At 45.3% G+C, this 17,898-nt stretch overlaps 1 protein-coding gene across 20 annotated transcripts in view; it reads right to left on the reverse strand.

Annotated features, from left to right (window-relative positions):
- DNAI2 (dynein axonemal intermediate chain 2) overlaps positions 1–17,898 on the reverse strand; it is a 375,814-nt gene that overhangs the window by 294,947 nt on the left and 62,969 nt on the right. For all 20 annotated transcript variants that reach the window (XM_078654258.1, XM_078654257.1, XM_078654254.1 and 17 more), the window contains exons 3-4: positions 9,264–9,425; positions 6,656–6,777 (exon numbers count right to left, since the gene is read on the reverse strand). In XM_078654258.1, the coding sequence (XP_078510384.1) occupies positions 6,656–6,777; positions 9,264–9,425 (284 nt within the window). The remainder of the gene's footprint in view (positions 1–6,655; positions 6,778–9,263; positions 9,426–17,898) is intronic.

Here is a 17,898-nt window from a genome sequence, read left to right on the forward strand (position 1 = left end):
CACCTATACATCCTGTTACACACCAACACTCATCCACAGAGTTACTCACACATGCAAATAAACTATCAAACATCCACTTACTTGCATATACAGCTATACACACACCACTACACTTACTTCTACAGAAACGTACACATACTTACTCTCTTAAACAATCACTTATATAAACACAGACTTATTTATACAGGAACTCTTCCAATCTCTGACTCTCACATATGCTCACTTGTATACATCAATACTCCCATATACTAGTTTAAAACATATGTAGTTGCTCATAAAGATACTATTGAGACAGTCATTCACTCACTAACACACCCTTACACACACTCATCCACCCATACAGTCCTGTCCTGCACACATGCTCTCTTCAAAACACATACAAACAGTGAGTCAGTCATTCAAGCATCTATGCGCTAAGTAATATCCCCCACCGAACCATACAGACACTCATACTGATACTCCAAAACACAACTAATAACCCATATACACACTCATGTAGCTACTCACCAACCCATGCAGCCACTTATACACAAAGTGAGACACTGATACAGATATTTACATATTTAAACATTACTCGCTAATACATGTATTCACTAAGATACACTTAATAAGTCAGTTATACAATCAATTTTACAGAAAAAACATCAATTTAGACACTTATTTACCCATTTATTCTTCCATCGACCTTGAGATATACATATATAAAACATATTTATTTTCTGAAAAACACACATTCACTGGATGATGTCATCAGTGATGTCATGAGTGATGTCACTGACCATGTCATGAGTGATGTAATATGTGACGTCATCAGCAGTGCATTGCGGACGCGCGAGTTATAGTTAGCTGAACTAACTATAACTGGGGAATTTCAATGGTTTTGTACGAGTGAAATGTCCAGCTAACTATAACACCCCTGAAACCTATGTTTTTTTCTGTGAATTTCAAAGGTTTTTTAAATGCTAATTCCTAACTATAACGTGCCTGAAACCTATGGTTTTTTCAGTGAATTTCAAAGGTTTTTTTAAATGTTAATTTCTCACTTTAAAGTAACTGAATCCTTTGGTTTTTTTATGTGAATTTCATAGCTTTTTTAAATGCTAGTTTCTAACTATGCCTACAGAGGTAGGACATGTGAAGAAAGAAGAAAAAACACACAACAAGAAGAAAAAGAAATGCAGAAATAAGCAACAGAAGTCCTCAAAGACGAAGAAAAGTGCAGGAAGAAGAAAGACGTGCAGAAAGAACAAACAAGAGGAGCAGAAAGAGGCCTTGTTGGAAAATCATCCAGTACCCTCAACTTTTTCAGATGGGTAGTGGTGGTAACTGACTCTGACTAACCAGTCCCAGAGCCAGTGCTATGCTAAAACACACTTAGAATACAGTTAAAACACCTACATACACTAAGGAACACTATGCGTTGGGGTACCCCTGTTAATAGCATGGCCTCTTCTGTAAGCCCCTAATAGATAATAGGGCAGGGGGATTAAAACTACCTCTTAAAACACGCCACAGGGCGTGTTGGCACACTGGTGAAGGGAGGGGGTGGAGGAGCTGACTTGTGCAAACACGCCCTGTGGCCGTGGGGGATAAAGTCTTCTTGAATCCTGAGTGTCCCTTGGGTAGAACTAGCCCATCAGGTATCTCTAGTTAGCACCACAGAGCTGTGTTGCAAAGAAAATGGGCACGGCCTGGACCACCTCTCTGCAACGCAGCCCAGTGGTGCTTACTGGAAGCACCTGGTGGACTAGTTGGCCCCCATGGGCCCTCAGGATTGAAGGGGAATTATTTCCCCAACTTAAAACGCGCCATAGGGCATCTTTGCACACGTCACCTCAGGCCCCAACCCCTCCCTTCCCCACTGTGTAAACACGCCTTGTGGGCATTTTAGGTTGGGGGACTAACTCTCCTTGAATCCTGAGGGTGCCTAGGTGCAAATTAGCCCAGTAGGTACATCCAGTAAGCACCATTGCAGAGAGGTGTAAAAAGGGGCACGGCCTGCACCACCTCTCTGCAACGCAGCGCAGTGGCGCTTCCTGGAAGCATCTGGTGGGCTAGCTGGCCCCCAGGGTCCCTCAGGATTGAAGGGGAATTATTTCCCCAACTTAATACGCACCACAGGGTGTGTTTGCACACATCACCTCAAGCCCCATCCCCTCCCTTCACCACTGTGTAAACGCACCATGTGGCTGTTCTAAGTTGAGAGATTAAGTGCCCTTGAATCCTAAGGGTATCTAGGGTCAAACTAGCCCACTAGGTACCTCCAGTATGCGCCACAGAGCTGCGTGCCAGAGAGGTGTAAAAAGGGGAGTGGCCTCTGAACACCTGTCTGCAACGCAGCTCCCTGGCGCATTCTGGAGATACCTGTTGGGCTAGTTGGACCTCAGGGAACCTCAGTATTGAAAGAGAATTAATTCCCCAACTTAAAACGCGCCACAGTGCGCGTTTGCACAGTGGTGAAGGAAGAGGGCGTGGCCTGAGGTGACATGTCTGCAAACATGCCCTGTGGGGCGTTTTAAGTTAGAGAATTAATACCTCCTCAATCCTGTGGGTCCCTGGGGGCCAACTAGCCCACCAGGTACCTCCACTATGCGCCAGGGAGCGCATAGCCTTTTTCTTTTTTTTTTCACCTTTTGAGTCCTGGGAATCCAATCCCCCGGGGCTGGCCCTCTCTGTTGGGGACGGTAGGGAGGTCCCCAATCCCCCCATGTCCCCGCCGGCTCCCCGCGTCCTTCGGGACCCGGCATTGCTTTCCCACATGGGGAGCTGCTAAGATGCAGCTCCCCGTGTGGAAAAGAAATTTGGTTTGAATTTTGAAAGCGAGAACAGGTTTCTCTGCTCTCTCTTTCAAAATTCAAACCAAGTTTGCTATGGCAGGGCGGGAGCTGCGAGGCTCCCGCCCTGCCATAGCAAACTACAGTGTCCCGGGGGCAGGCACCCCCGGACACTGCAGGAGCCGGCCCTGGGGGGTGATGGTCCCTAGGCCCATCAATGGCTCCAGGAGGGGAGCCATGCGGCACCCTACTCACATTTTCAAAGCCCCGGAGGGGTGGTGGTCCCCGGGGCTGGGGGGTCCATCACGGACCCCCCAATCTAAATATTTAGAGCCCCGGGGAGGTGGCGTTCCCCAGGGCATGTGAGGGGGCTTGAGCCCCCCAGACAGGGTATTTAAAAATAAAAGCCCCCCTGGGGGTGGCATTTCTTGTGCCTCGGTTCTACCGAGGCATAAGATTGCTGCCAACACTTTCTGGTTTGGAATGTTGACAGCCAAATAGCATACAGAAAGAACAAACAAGAGGTGCAGAAAGAGGCCTTGTTGCAAAATCATCCAGTACCCTCAACTTTTTCAGATGGGTAGTGGTGGTAACTGACTCTGACTAACCAGTCCCAGAGCCAGTGCTATGCTAAAACACACTTAGAATACAGTTAAAACACCTACATACACTAGGGAACACTATGCGTTGGGGTACCCCTGTTAATAGCATTGCCTCTTCTATAAGCCCCTAATAGATAATAGGGCAGGGGGATTAAAACTACCTCTTAAAACGCGCCACAGGGCGTGTTTGCGCACTGGTGAAGGGAGGGGGTAGAGGAGCTGACTTGTGCAAACACGCCCTGTGGCCGTGGGGGATAAAGTCTTCTTGTATCCTGAGTGTCCCTTGGGTACAACTAGTCCATCAGGTATCTCTAGTTAGCACCACAGAGCTGTGTTGCAGAGAAAATGGGCACGGCCTGGACCACCTCTCTGCAACGCAGCCCAGTGGCGCTTACTGGAAGCACCTGGTGGACTAGTTGGCCCCCATGGGCCCTCAGGATTGAAGGGGAATTATTTCCCCAACTTAAAACGCGCCATAGGGCGTCTTTGCACACGTCACCTCAGGCCCCATCCCCTCCCTTCCCCACTGTGTAAACACGCCCTGTGGCCATTTTAGGTTGGGGGATTAACTCCCCTTGAATCCTGAGGGTCCCTAGGTGCATATTAGCCCAGTAGGTACATCCAGTAAGCACCATTGCAGAGAGGTGTAAAAAGGGGCACGGCCTGCACCACCTCTCTGCAACACAGCGCAGTGGCGCTTCTTGGCAGCACCTGGTGGGCTAGCTGGCCCCCAGGGTCCCTCCGGATTAAAGGGGAATTATTTCCCTAACTTAATACGCACCACAGGGTGTGTTTGCACACGTCACCTCAAGCCCCATCCCCTCCCTTCACCACTGTGTAAACGCACCATGTGGCTGTTCAAAGTTGAGAGATTAAGGCATTGCTTTTCCACATGGGGAGCTGCTAAGATGCAGCTCCCCGTGTGGAAAAGAAATTTGGTTTGAATTTTGAAAGAGAGAACAGGTTTCCCTGCTCTCTCATTTAAAATTCAAACCAAGTTTGCTATGGCAGGGCGGGAGCTGCGAGGCTCCCGCCCTGCCATAGCAATCTACAGTGTCCCGGGGGCAGGCACCCCCGGACACTGCAGGAGCCTGCCCTGGGGGATGGTGGTCCCTAGGCCCGTCAATGGCTCCAGGAGGGGGGCCATGCGGCACCCTACTCACATTTTCAAAGCCCCGGGGGGTGGTGGTCCCCGGGTCGGGGGGTCCGTCACGGACCCCCCAATCTAAATATTTAGAGCCCCAGGGAGGTGGCGGTCCCCATCGCATGTGAGGGGGCTTGAGCCCCCCAGACAGGGTATTTAGAAAAAAATTAAAGCCTTCCTGGGGGTGGCATTCCCGGAGGCTACGGGGGCAGTGTGCCTCCCCATAATCAAAACTAATTCAAGCCCCGGGGGTGGCGGTGCCCTAGGCTGCGGGGGGTGTTAGCGCCCCCCGCACCATTTCAATAACAAGCCCCGGGGTGGCGGTCCCCGGGGCAGTGTGGGTGTAACGGGGCGCCCGTGGCTTGGCTCCCCGTTCAGAGTTCGGGACCTATGCGAGTGCGAGAGTCTCTGCAAAGTGCTTGCATTAACCCCTCTTCTATCCCTCAGCAGACAGACTATCAAGGGTCAGGGGAAGACTTTGCTGTGATACAGGAGGCGGAGAGAGACTGGCCCTTTAACTATCAAGGAGCCAATGAGTGGGCGGAGTCACGGAGCGAAGGTACGCCGTCAAAAGAGGAAGTCCGGGACGACGAGGTGTTTTTTTACACCTGGAGTGAGGCAGAGGAGAGAGGACGGCGAGAGAGAGGATCGAAGGAGACGGAAGACGCGCTAGGGGGAGGACGAGGAGCCTTGACGGACGTGGAGACGCCAGGAGGCCAACGACCCCACGTGTCGCCCAGCCACTCACCCGGGGGAGGTGCGTGGCTCGTGCAGGTGCGTAATCGTCTCAGGGGCTGGGTGGGACGAAAGGGAGGTCCTACGGTACCTTAAGAGACATCCCTGGGTCCCTGTTTTCCCATTCCGAGCACATAACCCCCATCACGCCCCCTTCACTGATACAGAAGAGCGGGAGCACGCGTGGGTTTGAATCCTCACCCCCTTTCCCTGATACGGCTGGCTTAGCCGGACATCGCTCTCACGAGTGTCCTTTGTTTGTTTTCTTTCTGGTCCCTTGGGAGGAGGCGAGGCCAAGACGGACCCCGAAGATACCACAGCCCGACGGAGCCTGACCGGCTATCGGAGGACTGCACATCTCGACAACCGCCGACGACGGAGGTCCCGAAGTAGATCTCCCAGGAGAACCCCAGTCCTGAGAAAGACTTGTTCGGACTATTTACTTAGCACAATAAAACCAGTTATCACCAAGACCCGTCTATTGCCCTTCACTGTTAAGCCCGCCAGCACTGAAAAGCTTACAGTGGGGGGGATTTTTTTTACCATGCCCCCGGGACTTGGCCCCCCTGGGGCTGATTGACCACGAAGCGTGGGGGAACCCGCGCTTTTTTTTTTTTTTTAATTGGCTGGATCTGCGCACCCTTCCCGGATTTTGCCGATTTTAAAATGAAAATTGGCCTTGGAGGTCCTTGTGGGACCCCCTGAGTAGGCCTAGGGGGTCAGGGTGTTTCTACCCTGCCCCCTTTTTGCGTTTTGCACGTTTTTTTCTTAGATTTCTTGTGCCTCGGTTCTACCGAGGCACAAGATGGCTGCCAACACTTCCTGGTTTGGAATGTTGACAGCCAATTAGCATACAGCTCGTGCTCGGCAGATTGCGCTTAGGGTGCAAGGATCCTCGCCGCCATAGATATATATGTGATTTTACTTTTGATTTTCTCAGGAACTACTGAACGGATTTACACCATTTAACCAAAAGGCACGACTCTGAACCAAGGGCTACCTTTTTGCCACATTTGGTGTAATTCCGTTCAGCAGTTCGGGCTGTAGCTGCGACCAAAGGTTCCTATGGGAAATTGAATGGGGAAAACATGTTTTGGGACCCCCCTTTATTCTCGGCCCCGGCTTGACAAAGCAACCCTAGACTTTCAGGATAGGAGCGGACCAGAGCGCCCTACCAGTTTTGAAAATTTCGCGATGAATTGTCAACCGGCGCCAAAGTTATTCCAAATAGAAAGTTGCGGATTTCCTATGGATAATAGGTCCTAACTATAACTATCTATTGGCGACCGCCAGTAGGTAATATATATATATAATTAATTGAGCCTTACACTAAACGAATCCTTACAACATACTGTTACTTACAACCCTACTATTTGTGGACGTGCTGCTTTCATACTCACCTGAACACATTGACAGTTTTTGCAGAAGGGGCTTCGTCTGTTGCCTCTACAGTTGTCTCCTCCTCAAAGTACTCCTCATAGATATCAATAGCATTGTTCTGCTTGATGCAGTGCTCCATTACCTAGGGAAGAACAGCATATGTTCCCTTAGCAGAAGCCATACAGTGGTCATACCTTTTGGTGTTATACAGTATACTAGACACACAAACAAGAGGAATTGGGTGATGAGTCGTATCTGCCAACAAAGATATGAAGCAGTGTCTTCAGCTGGCCACCCCATAGGGGCTGCAGTGACGAGCACGGAGCTCCTTGTTCACACTTTCATCATAAGGTCACAATAATGTCAAGGCTGAACATAAAGTCTGACATGAAGTGGCATCCATGCAACATTGACCCTTTGCATAAAACTCAAGGGCAATTCCTAAATGCACACCCAAACAGTAGCCAGAGTTCCTTGTGAAGATGGACTGTCCTGAAAGACTTACTTCTATGTTGTGAATCATGTCATGTCTTCCATGAAAGAGACTAAGCACAGAATACAATGTGCGTTGCAGTCTCCTTAGAATAATTTATGTTCCATTCAGAGAAATAGTTTTGAGAACAGTTGGGATCACGTGGTGACTCTTTTGTACTAGAATTTTTCTTTTTTCCAAAATCTCAAATATTGCCATGCAGAACATATATATATTTACACCTTATTTGTCAAGCATCAGTTTCCACAGATGACACCATCAACGGCTTCACCCATCAATTAGTGCAAGCTGTGCCATCTCCCACCTCTCTGGCATAGTCCATTAATGCCATTCCACCATCCTGCTCATCAAAGTAGCGCAATGCCCGGCATCTGGTGGCCCCTCCATACCTGTGTGCTTTGGCTGGGTTCAGTCTCTCTGGAGTTTTGTATAGGTTGCTGCTGCAACACATCCTCCCAACTCTTTCTGAGAGGCACAATTACACCACAGGTCAATTACTACGAGTACGCTCTGCCAAGATGTCATCTTATTCTTCTGAGTAGTCACTGCCAATGTTACACCACTAGCCATCATAGCTCACAGCTGTCAAGCCTCCTGCTTTCTCTCTGCATATACACTTTCCACATAGGTCCATTGCCCAGGTTCCATTTATAGCTCATTGACACAACGTCAACTTTTCTACACAGAGAGCTACACGAGTAGTGCCATCTGCTATGAGCAGCACACTGTCCAAGTGTCACAACTGCCCAGTTCTACAGTGTAGTTACTCACTTCAGTGCTACTTCAATTCCCTTTATACTTCCTGTGATGCAATCTCCCTGCTGTGATGTGCAAATGACTGTTCCCATGCAGCGATCTTGCTTCAAGTAGCACTGGCTCCGTACGCATCTGGCATCCTCACTGTCGCAACACCATTGTCAAATACTTCTTTGCAAACCTAAATGGCATGCTCCTTATTGGCACGAATCTCTTCTTCTGGGCAGCACACTTGCTCCACGGGCTGTTGCTGCCCTTCTGGAACGGACTGAGTTTCAAAAGTGAATGAACTTTCCTGCGTTCATGATCAGTTGGACTCAAGGCAGGAACGGCAGTAATGCCAACGATGTAGAGTGAAGCATAGGGCTGAAACAGACTTTCCACCTCTCCCATTACTTCCTTAATCAAATGTACAAAAATAGAGAGCAAAATAACCAATCCTATCTTCAAACAATCCGGCAGTGGAGGGTAGTCTAGATGACTAGTGGCCACATGGAAAGCATAGGAAGAGTATTGCCAAGAGAGAATATACAGTCCGTAAGAGTACAAAAGGAAGGAGGACCCATGTGTGTGTTTGTTATGTGTGTCATATCATAACATCTGTGAGGGTTCTATGGATCTCAACTAACTCTAACAAGAGAGGAACAGAAGATAGCAGATTATGTAGTGGCCACACATGGAACCAGAATGGATCCTAGGTAAGTATGAATGAAGTTCCAGCTTACTGGGTGGCAAGCCTACCACAATAACAACATGAAACACTGATGGCAGACTCAAAGATCAGCAGTTTAGGAATCATTGTGGACTGTTTTCCACAATACCTGTTGCCTGGCTCCACAAACCATAAAATGTAACAGAGAGCATGGTAACCAACAGGCTTACATTCTTTACGGCTGATTCAGTCTTTTTGAGCCTACCAGGTTGGAAAATGTATTTATCAACAATGTATGAACAACAGTCAAATCATCCCAGTTCAAAACATTTTAGATCTGCTGACAAACCTAACAGTTAAGCAGCACTGCACTCACAAACAACTATCGGAGGATGAAAGTTCTCATCAGCAAAATGTAAAGTTTATAATGCTCTCCAACTTTTCAACCAAGAAAAGCTAAAGATCAGCTAATTCAGCAAAGAAGAGAAAGACAAAACACACCTCTTACCAGCGTCGGGATTTGACCACCATAGAAATGATTACTAACCAACACCACAAACAACATTGAGTATCTAGCATAATCTGATGACTTAAGAACGTGAACGGAAGCAGTTCAGCTCGGAATGCAGATAAGTATCACATATTACAGAGCAGATCAGGATTAAGGTCTTCATAAAACGCAGAAAGGATTATGAAAATCAGCAACTGAACAAAGTGGTGGCCTTACACTGCCCAGTTGTAGCATGGTGTTAAGGTAATTCTCGTCTTTCTCCACTTTCTTCCGGAAACGGATGGTTTGCTCCACTTCTTGTGGGTTGACGTCTTTGGGCCATCCGCCTTCGACGTGATTGATGCCTCGCGTTTCCATCTCAAACCTTTCGGTGTTGACCTGCAGCAAGTGATCAGAAACAATAATAAACAGAAAAAGACAGATGTGTGAAAATGGAGGTTGCAGAAGTGGAAATGAGTACTCCAAATATATTAGTACATTATGAAGTTTGTGATGGGATCCATTTCAAAGTTGACTCTTTACTAAGCCAATAGACTACACAACATCCCAACAGGATCATCACCTGGAAAGTATATCTGCAGTAAGGAAGAGTTATGCATCTGCAGCATGAACACGAATTAAGTTACATGAGAGACCACTTGGAAGTGTGAGGTGAGCCAAACCCCCTACAGAGCAGCTCTACTATCTCAGAGATTATGCCATATAAAATAGGGCTTCAACCTGTAGTATCTGTCTAACCTGATGTACAAAACGGCTGTTACGGGGCTGCACCTCGCTTTATATTTGACCAATAAAGCCCCATTCTAGTGTGTTTTCACAGGCAGGTCATGAAATCAGAGTCCTCCTATATCTCAGAGTGTCCAACCTCAATTAGATATCATCCACCACCACAACACAAGCTTTCCACAATTTTGAGAATTGTGCGAGGGGTATGTGTTGTACCTGCTTTATCCCTGTTTTTTCAACTTAATAATTTCCAATCAACTTTGCAGTTCCGTACTTTAATACACACAACATCCTAATAATTCAGCTCATGCTTAATAAAGAGCAAATCGAAATCGAAATCTAGAAATACGTATGCACCAAGTTATCTTCTGGAATTGGTGCGGATGCACCACTTTTTTCAATTAAGTTAACTTTCCTGAAGTACACATGGAAAACTGTGCCTGCCAGGCGAGCATGAGTCATGAACTCATTTGAAAACCGCTGTAATTTACTTCTGTAAATTGTAAATAGGCCTGTGCTTTGTCATTTTCACTTGTCTAATTATTTGTGCTGTAGATTATGCCTACTAGAATATCAGCCACTTAGTTTAATGCACTAAACCTTTTCATCTACACCTCCAATCATTTCGAGGTATTAACTTTATTGTCTCACTCTGGAAATGGATTCAGTCCAGCTCTTAGCAGAAGTAGATCTCAAACCATTTCCAGAGTAGAAAGGGGTCCGAGAGGTGATTAAGAGTACACATAAATTCTCAATGTTGTTGTGTTACCAAACTTTAAAAAAGTTTCCACCCTGTAAAGCCCACTCTCCACCCCATACGTGGGATTTACACACGTGCAGTATTACACCATTGTGTGGTTATATTCTGCATGATTACAGGACTTACGAGCACACCATAGCCTTCACTGAATTCTCTGCACTTGTAAATCCAGTCATCATGCCTAAATGAGATTTACATGCACAAATGGCTTTGTGAATAAGACAACTACAGAACTGATTGCACACTAAGAAACACTAAGGGCCAGATGTAGGTCGCCCAATACCGGTCGGTAACGGCCGAAATTACCGAATTTCGGCCGTTACTGAGATGTAGGTGGCCTAAATTGCAAATTCGTTAATTTACCGATTGGGTATTTTAAGGAATCGGTAAATTACCGATTCCTTAAAATACCCAATCGGTAAGTTACCGAATTTGCAATGTAGGGAGCACTCGAATGAGTGCTTTTCCCATTTTAGGATTCATTATAGTTGGTGGTAAATAACGAATACCTTTGAAAATGCAAATCTGTGCATTTTCAACTAGACATACATGCCCTTAGGGCATGTATGTTTGCCACATCTGCACACAAGCACGATTCAGGGGAGCAACAGGTTGTCAAAGTGACACCCTGGCACCCTTAAATGTGTCCCTCCAGGCCCATAGGAATGAATGGGAATTACCGAATCGGTAATTACCGATTTTTACCGATTCGGTAAAATTTTCCGAATTTTTTCCTACATAGCATTTACCGATTCTAAAATACCGAATCGGTAAAATTCGGTATTTTAGAATCGGTAAATGTAGATTACCTACATATGGCCCTAAAAGGGTCTTACTCGTTTTACCAATATCAGGAATTCACATAGGAGTACACCATTTAAGTTTGCATTACTTTTGAATACTGTCTACTGCAAGGGTGGGTCCTTATTTGATCTTTGTTCAGGGTACATGACAACAAACCTTACTGACCCAATTTCGTTTAGGGTCCAATAGACATTAGATATGTTTCTCGCAGGGGCAATTTACCCCCTCTGACATTTGCATCTGACCATGAGCTGTCCCCTCAGGCTCCCCTGTATTTTGTTTACTTTAGCAAGCATTATCTTCCCCACACCAGGTGATATTTATTGCCTCGTATCGGAAAAATAAGTTTAGCAAATGTAGAGTGGCCTTGATTTTCTTGCAGCAGCTAGATCTTGATACATGCTATGCAGTTGGCTGCTTTCTGAAAAGTGCACTCTGCTTGCCAAAATCTGTGATGTTTTAGGGAAGATACCTGCAATTGATTTTTAACGTATAAATAGTTTCAGTGGGCCTGTCTTTTTCCACTGTCAAAAGTGCTTTGTTATATAAGATTGCCCTAAGACTTTTTTTTATAAATTGCATTTTAATTGAGATTTTTTTTTCATTCTAAGTTTAATATGTGGTTCTTAGCTGGTTTGAACCCTTTTTTACTGTCTTTGATCTCTTATTATATGCAATTTTGAAAAGATCCCGTCTTATAAAATGCACTTTAATTACAAAAAAGCCACTCTTTTTAACCACTCATGGGTTAAAAAACATATTGTATGAACGTATGGTCTTTTACTGCTTTTTTGTGGTATGTAATTTTGTATCGTTTATGAACTGCTGCTGCAAGAGCAAATAAAAATTATTGAACTTGATTGAAGTTAGCAAAGATCTCAGTCATGAGTGCAGTGGTCTCTAAACGTGTGTGGAAATGGGCATTCCAAGATGTAGTTATCTATTTGAAAGCCCATAAGCATGTACTCTTGTGGGCATTCATGAACTACTGTCATTCTCCTTTCCATCCTGGAACCAATAGGATTTTTACTCGAGTCAAGGGCTAATGTTGGGATGGAGAAACGACCCCCGAATGACTTCGGAGAGCATCTGTCCATGCGCCGAAGTCCCCACAGCAACCTGTAGTGTTTTTGACCACTACTTCTTCAGCAAACAGGACAATCCTGTGAAGGCATTTCAGTGATGTGGAGTGAGACCCAATGTGGGGCTCGGCAGTCAGGAGGGCCCACTAAGCGGGACCCAGCTTCATCAATAAGACTTTGTCAATAAGAATTTCACAACATTCGTGATGGTGACTTATGGGCCAGTGGAAAGGGAAAGGAGTGCAGATTGTGAGGGGTATTTAAAGCACAGTATTTTGTAAAACAACCATGTTTTAATACCTTCAAAACAGAGAAAGGAGTGTATGTGTGCGTGTCTTCTCTGAAATTCGTCAGACACCTTATCATACCCAACTGAAAGCGCCTGTACCCAACTATTTATTACATAATACATTTATTAGGGGGGAGTAACACCCCAAACACCCACCTCCAAAGCTACACCCCTGACATCAAGTGCAACTCCCATTCTCATCTCCCCGGACTGTAGCAGCAAATGATTACAGCAAAGGACTGGTGTTTTTTTCCTGCTATATGCTCACATACAAGTGGTATCTGCAGCCGGGTTCGTCACCTGTTCTTAAGAGGAGTGGAGTTTGCATGTACATGTAAATCAGACGTGTAGCTGTTGCAGGTACATGTGTTGCTCACGTGCAAGGTATGCATGTGGAGAGTGATATGGTGAATGTGGCTACCAACATTTTTAGGTCGAGCCTAGTGCAGCGTACATGCACTGTCCTAGGAGAGGGCCTCTTGGAATCACTTCAGACTTCCCAGAGTCTGGAGGTCTCCTCCCACACATTCCATTGGCCTTTGCGTGTGGCTTTCAATAATGAAAGTACGCAAATGGCCAAAGACGGGTGCATGTCCTGCCTTTCCTCTAAACGTTCACTCCCATGGCCTTTGGGTCTCGGGAGCGAGCAGCGGCGCGCAGGCTGGCAGATATCGAGGATAAGGTTACTAATTTAACAAAGCGCAGTCACTTTTACTTTCGTGGCCGTGCTCGTTTTATTTTTTGTTTTCCTTGCGAGCGGGTTTTGTTTGCCCAGGCACCCCTGGGGCAGCGGTGCTACCCATCTGCCCTCCCTACGCACACACACAGCATCATCATGGGGCTGCAGGCGGCATCGTGTGTGCCTGCTTCCTCTCAGAGAGTGGCTTTTAAACCCCCTTTGTCATGGAGGGCGGGCAGCAGTACAGAGCCCAAGTTTTCATGCCTGCTGACGACTTCCAACCCTGGCGAGTAACATCCAAGAAGCGGGTGTGGGGCACTCACATCTTTGTTTGTTGGGTTCACTTGCAGCTCGGCTGCATGTTTACATGTGTGCGTTTTCGTCGATACGGGTCTTGCATGTGGCAAGAGTAGACTGGTGGTGGTGGGGGGATGGGATATTACAGGTTTACATGCTGTGGCAGTTTTGTAAACTTTGTTTGCACTGTATTCTGAAAGCTACAAAGTTATCACATTCTATCTTTTGCTATGATTTACTTTTTTCCAGTTGCCTCTTGCACGTACATAGTGATTTTAATTTGTTTTTCAGAGTTTTTCCTTTCCCCAGATCCCCGCTTTTTATTGTGTTTTATGCAGTGAACATCAAAACGTAAAAACATTATGACACTTGTGTAACATACCTGTTTGGGATTGGTGAAATCAAAATGTTCACGTCTAGCAGACACAAGGACAATCCTTTGAGTTAGTCTAATTCTCTGAATTCCCTGCATGGACTCCATATTTCAGAAAATTTCCGGGAAAGCCTCTGGTCCTGTACACCGGGCATTTGGCTTGTCCAAATAATATGGCCGAACGGGTTTGCGCAGAATTCACAAGAATTCAGAACTGCCCAGAATAAGTCATCGGACTCAGCTGTTGGAAATCACAAGTTCTGCTGCACCTGCAAACTTCCTCCAAAGGGCACATGACTAAGTGCAAACTCCACTGGTTGGGCCGAGGCTCTGGCAGTAATATCCTCGCTAGCACAGCTGTGCTGATTGCACTCTATCAGAGTGATGCAGCCTCAACTGACAGGATTTCACCACCGGGACAACTATGAAGTTGTTCACCGAGGTGGAAAGATGAGTGTAATTGAGTTGAGGCTAACTAAAAGATGTGACGTGACACAGTAATCAGAGCTCCAGGCAAAACATTCTCCTCCAGGCACCATAATGGCCCTTCCGAGGGTCAATGTACTTCACCAGACGAGACTGTCACAACACATATAAAGGTACTGTTCCCATTACTGCCCAAAACTGCCCTGTGCCAAATTGTGTACTGCGACCCTTTCTCTTTATTGTTCATGATAACATTAAAGTACCTTCTTTTCTACTAATCAAAGTGCTGTCTGTTCAATGATTTATTAATTGTCACAAGATGACTTTTAAGTGTTAAGTCTCTAAAGCAATGCCACCTCCCTAAGTAAGCCTTGGACTGCTCAAGTTCACAACTCGGAGAGCCAAGTGCTAAAGGGGCGTACTGGATGATCACTTTTAAGTCCAACAGTAAGGTTAACCCTCAGGTTAGCAGCAGCTCTAGTTGATACAATCTGATGTAAGTAATCCACTGGCTGCCCAGGGACTATAGAAAAAGTTCCCACAGCTGCTACAAATCACTTTCCATGGTGGAAAGTGGAATGGATCATCCCCAGATTTGGTGAGGTTGTAGGGGAAAAGGTTTCCCAACATGGAAAAAAGATTTCCCCTTGATGCAAAAACATGTTTGGGTATATAGTGCTCCGCTATGGAGAACTCCACACAGCAGAAACAGGATTCCTATGGGAATGTCACATGTACTTTCCAGACGTCATAAAACCTGCACCTAGTGTAACTTTCCAGGTAGTCTTCTGTGAAAGTTTGTGAATTCCAGATTGTCAGAAAATTATGTCCAGTTAGAGGCGCATATGTGTCACCTGTAATTTTCTGACTTTCTTTGTGACTCAGGCCATAAGATTTTACAATACATTAAATTCCTGAAACATATGATGTGAACATTGATTGTCAATTTGATGTCTTGCAAGGTACTCATGTCTAGGTGAGTTAATACAATTATTTGAAATCTAAAGAGGGACAGTTGGCTTGGAGTTGATCAAATGGGCATCAAGTTGAAAGATTTGGACACTGAGATGGCCTAAGGATTTTTGGGTGTACTAAGAGGGGAAGGTTTGCTCAGCATTCCGAGCGGGATGAGTTATTCTATGCAACCAGATAAGAACAGGGGGACGCTGCCCCGTGGATGGGTTTGCAAAATAGTGCTCAGTGGCTCATATTCGGCCCACAGGATTTCCAGTTAAAAAATAAAACCTCATCAAAGCAGATATATATTTTTCGCCAAAAGCAAAAAACATGTATTTCGTTGCACTCATATAGTATTTGTGCAATCTAGTAGAAGTAGAGGTGATGAAGGATTTCAGTCGCATGTTGGATTGAATTCTACTTCTAAACTCCTGGTGAAACAAAAAGAAAATCAGAGATGGAATGGTTAAAGGGACTTAAATTAGAAATTAGATAATTTTCACATTTGACGAGCTGATACAAAGGAAGTTGACAGCCATCTAAGGGATGAGAAAACACTGAGAGAAGCATTATTGCTGGAAAATAGGAAAATCCTAGGGTAAACTGACTGGGAAGGGGTCCGCGATAAGAGCAAGAAACAAATGACATAACAAAAGGTTAGAGAGACGGTAGGGGTACTAATCTTATTTTTAGTCAGTCATACGAATAGAGTCAAGAGCATGGTTGCCTGTAAATTGGGTATAACACTGCAGAGAGGTCAAAGAAGAGAAGCTATGAGTGGACGAATGGTAATTGTGATGCATAAAGGTATGTAGACTTGTTAATGCCATATGGAGCAGAGTTGATGAAAAACAGACTGCAGCGATTGAGCATATTTTAAGAAGAAAGGTAGCAAATAAGCTGCTTGATGTAAGACATATTGCAATGGATTAGGTAAAAGTGAACGATGAGAGATGCTGAAAAGCCTAAAATCAATCCCTCAATGGTTTTGAAGAAGAGAGGTTGGTGAACTGTGCAGTGATTGAATGTAGAGGAAGCATCAGCTGTTTTTAGCACGAGTAGAGAGAAGAGTGTGGTTGAAAATAGAGGACAGACAGGTCAGGAACCTAGATAATAAAACTAAGGATTTCATTAGTTGAGTGGGTCATTTTAAGAGGTTGAATGGGGTACATGAAACATTTGCTAATTGAAGTATGGGAACCAGCTTCAAAAGAGAATGTTGGGGTGAACAAGTTGAGCAAATTGTTAATTGAGTATACTGCACTGTAGGAAAGAGAAGGAGTGTGTTTTCATCCATCAGCATAAAACACAAAGAGAATTCACCTTTGAAACTGACTGCCATGCTATTGTGCACCCATCATAGAGATAATGCCACTCAGACAATCCTCAAACAAAACTAAGTACATTAAGATAAATCACTGGAGTTAAAATGCTACATAACACTACCCACTTTAACAGACAACAACTGTATGAAAATGCAAATCCAATTGGTCATGCTCTGTCTCTCTATCACTACACAACAACAACCACCAGAACAACAATCTGACACTGATGGGTGTTCCTGAGGGAGCAGAGGGCCACATCTCTTGTAATTTTTGGAGGCCTGGTTTAGGTCCTAGATCCCTGAGGTGAACCTGTCAATATGATTTGTTCTAGAGAGGGCACACAGAGCACTTACTCCAGGACCCCCTTTCACTCTACCATGGCCTATGATCAGTAAAGTTCTCGACTATGCACATAAACATGTAATTCTTTGTGCTGCTCACCAGTCACCAGAACTGCATTGCGCATCCAACAAAGTCATGATTTTTCTCAATTATACTGCAAAACTCCAGCGGAAATCCTTTCTTGAAGTAAAGCAAAAGAGTCTAGCCATACTGCTCCAATACATGTTGTTTTACCATGCCCGACTGAAAGTTATGTTTCAAGCAAAATCCTTCTCTTTTGACACCACAGAGTTGGCCTGAGACTGGGTGGAGGAGAGAACACCAGCACGGAAGACCTCAACTGCCCCATCTTTGCCTTCCTGTGAATGGACTCAGGCAGAGTGACTCAAGCAGCAAGAATGATGAGCAAAATCAAGGAACAGAAGGAAGTAAGGGCGGCAGAAAAAAAGGATGGACAGGAAGGTGGCACATACTCAAAATTAGCAAAGACGTCTTGCTCCACCACAGGAGAACTGACCTGGCCCTAACCATGGCCACACTGCCTCATTGGTGGGTTGTTTTTGGCACAACTTGGCTTTGCACCATGTAGCCCCAGGCTTATACCTGTAATTGTGAGGGGACATGTTAACACTGACAAATAATGCTGTTGTATGGAGCGAGACACTCATTATTTGCATCTATATAATTTACTTCAGTTTTATTTTTTAGTTTAATCGGTTTTCCTGTGTTATGGGGGCTACAGATACTTCACGTTTAGAAGTATCAGGTGGGATGGGTGTTGGATGGAGGTT

This window comes from Lissotriton helveticus, chromosome 7 (assembly GCF_964261635.1).
Source record: "Lissotriton helveticus chromosome 7, aLisHel1.1, whole genome shotgun sequence".
Taxonomy (NCBI): domain Eukaryota; kingdom Metazoa; phylum Chordata; class Amphibia; order Caudata; family Salamandridae; genus Lissotriton; species Lissotriton helveticus.